The 2,072-nt window shown below is 47.5% G+C and overlaps 1 protein-coding gene across 1 annotated transcript; it reads left to right on the forward strand.

Annotated features, from left to right (window-relative positions):
* Positions 1–479: 479 nt before the first annotated feature.
* FOXG_19436 (L-lactate dehydrogenase) lies at positions 480–1,553 on the forward strand (the record flags this gene model as incomplete). Its single annotated transcript, XM_018399650.1, has 4 exons — positions 480–535; positions 607–776; positions 808–1,055; positions 1,113–1,553. 4 exons carry the CDS (start codon positions 480–482, stop codon positions 1,551–1,553), a joined length of 915 nt encoding a protein of 304 aa, XP_018242913.1.
* Positions 1,554–2,072: the final 519 nt, after the last annotated feature.

The raw sequence follows: 2,072 nt of genomic DNA on the forward strand, positions 1-2,072 counted from the left end.
GCATTGTGCAGGCCATTACGAACTAACTCGTCGCATGTGAAGTGATCCACTTATGCGCCAAAGATAAGCTTACACCGGCGTCGTTAGATTGATTGGGCCATTTGACTATTGGAAGACCGGAATATAATGTTCCGATACGAGAAGCTCAAGGTGACCGTGCAATGGTGCATCAGTCAGATCAGGGACCTCGGTTAGTACTACAACCGCATATAACCGCCAGTGAAGGCATTCTTAAAATACCTTTCTAACCCCATTAACAAGCACGGAACGAACTATGATCTGATTTTATCGTGGCTTCGTGCAGATAATCGTATTACAACTGTCATAACACCTCGCTTATCGTGTAACCCTCCCTTGCTACTCTGACAGCCACCAATATCAGACGCCAGAACACAATCAGAACACCGCAAACTCTAATCACGCCGCAAGTCATAAACTCATCTCTTGAACTTTATAAGACACGGCACATTTTATGCACGATGGGAGATCAATCCCTCGAGTTATTTAACCGCACACAAAGGGCTCAGCATCTCAAGTAGCGATTGTAGGTGTCGGAGAAGTCGGCAGTGCCGTCGCTTATAACCTTGCACTGAATTCTATCGCCAGCGAGTCGCTTCTCGTTGATCTCGATCTCAATCTGAGAAATGCTCAGATCGAAGACCTCTCCGATGTCATCTACAGTACTAACAACAGTACACGTGTACGCCCAGCCACGTATCGTGAGGCCGCTCAGAGCGACCTCGTGGTCATAACCGCTGCATCTAAACACACGTTAGGTAAGCGTCCAAGTACTTGCTTTTGCTACAGGCTTATGGTTCTTTCAAGGTAAGGCAACGGTTGACTATATGTCTCGGAACACTTCGATGATACGTGAGGTGATGGAGGCGATGAAACCTTTCCGACCTGACACGGTTTTGCTGGTTGTGGTAAATCCTGCTGACTTGCTATCATCCATCGCCAAAGACATGTCGGGACTTCCTCCGTCTCAGGTCATCGGCACCGGTACTACTCTCGGCACTTACAGACTTCGTGGGATGATTGCATCTCGTACCTTGGTGAGTACCCGCGACTCTATCAGACATCTCAATCTCTCTAATACAGCACCATTATAGGTATCACCGTCTGCTGTAGATGCATTCGTCGTGGGTCGTCACGGGGACGACCAAGTAGTCACCTGGTCTTCAGCAAGCATTGGCGCGGTCCCTATTGCTGACGTACAAATGTTCAATGCTCTTGATCGCAATAGAATTGAACTAATCTGCAAGCATCGATTGCAAAGTATCATACGGGGTAAAGGCTCTGCGCCGTTTGAGATTGCTTCAGTCGCTGCTAATTTGTGCTGTTCTGTTATCTTAGACAAGCATGAGGTATACCCCGTTAGTCACTTTCAAGAGCAGTATGAATGTTGTCTCATCATGCCTGCTGTTATTGGAAGAAAGGGAATTCTGAGTTCAGTTCCGTTATCTTTGGATGCTGGGGAAGAGGTTGCGGTAAAGGCGTTGGGAAAACTAGTGAAAGAAAGTGTTGAGTCGATCCAACGAGACTGGTGGTGATGACGTTTCCTATTCACAGTGTTTTAAGTAACGTACGTGATAAGCGAGTGTTACAAACAAGCGAGTGTTACTGTCAAACATTACGTGTATTCGGTTCATTGATGTGAATTGGTGTATTCATCTTGTGTTCTGTTGAAATCTGCCCCTTGAAGGGTTCGCCATTTTGGCGCGTAATCTTAAGCATCCCTGCTTGCACGTGATACTCCAGCACTTGTTTAACACACCCCCCCAGATTGAACCTTGGGGCTCAGTCTGTATAGTCCGTTTGCTATCGTCAGGTTGGCCATCCGTCCATTCCCTTCATAGGCTCATCCTTCGTATAACTGTTCCTCTGCTCTGATGATGTCCTCCGCAGTAAGCTCCTTGAACCTTCTCTCCTGGATCCTGTCGTTGATATCCACTAGGCCAACCTGTGTGACGAACTTCTGGAACTGCTGAACGGGCAGTGCCTTCGTAAGGCCATCTGCAATCATCTCAGTAGTGGGAGTATGCCGGACCGAAATCCGGTTAGCGAGTGCC

Source organism: Fusarium oxysporum, chromosome 3 (assembly GCF_000149955.1).
Source record: "Fusarium oxysporum f. sp. lycopersici 4287 chromosome 3, whole genome shotgun sequence".
NCBI classification, from domain to species: domain Eukaryota; kingdom Fungi; phylum Ascomycota; class Sordariomycetes; order Hypocreales; family Nectriaceae; genus Fusarium; species Fusarium oxysporum.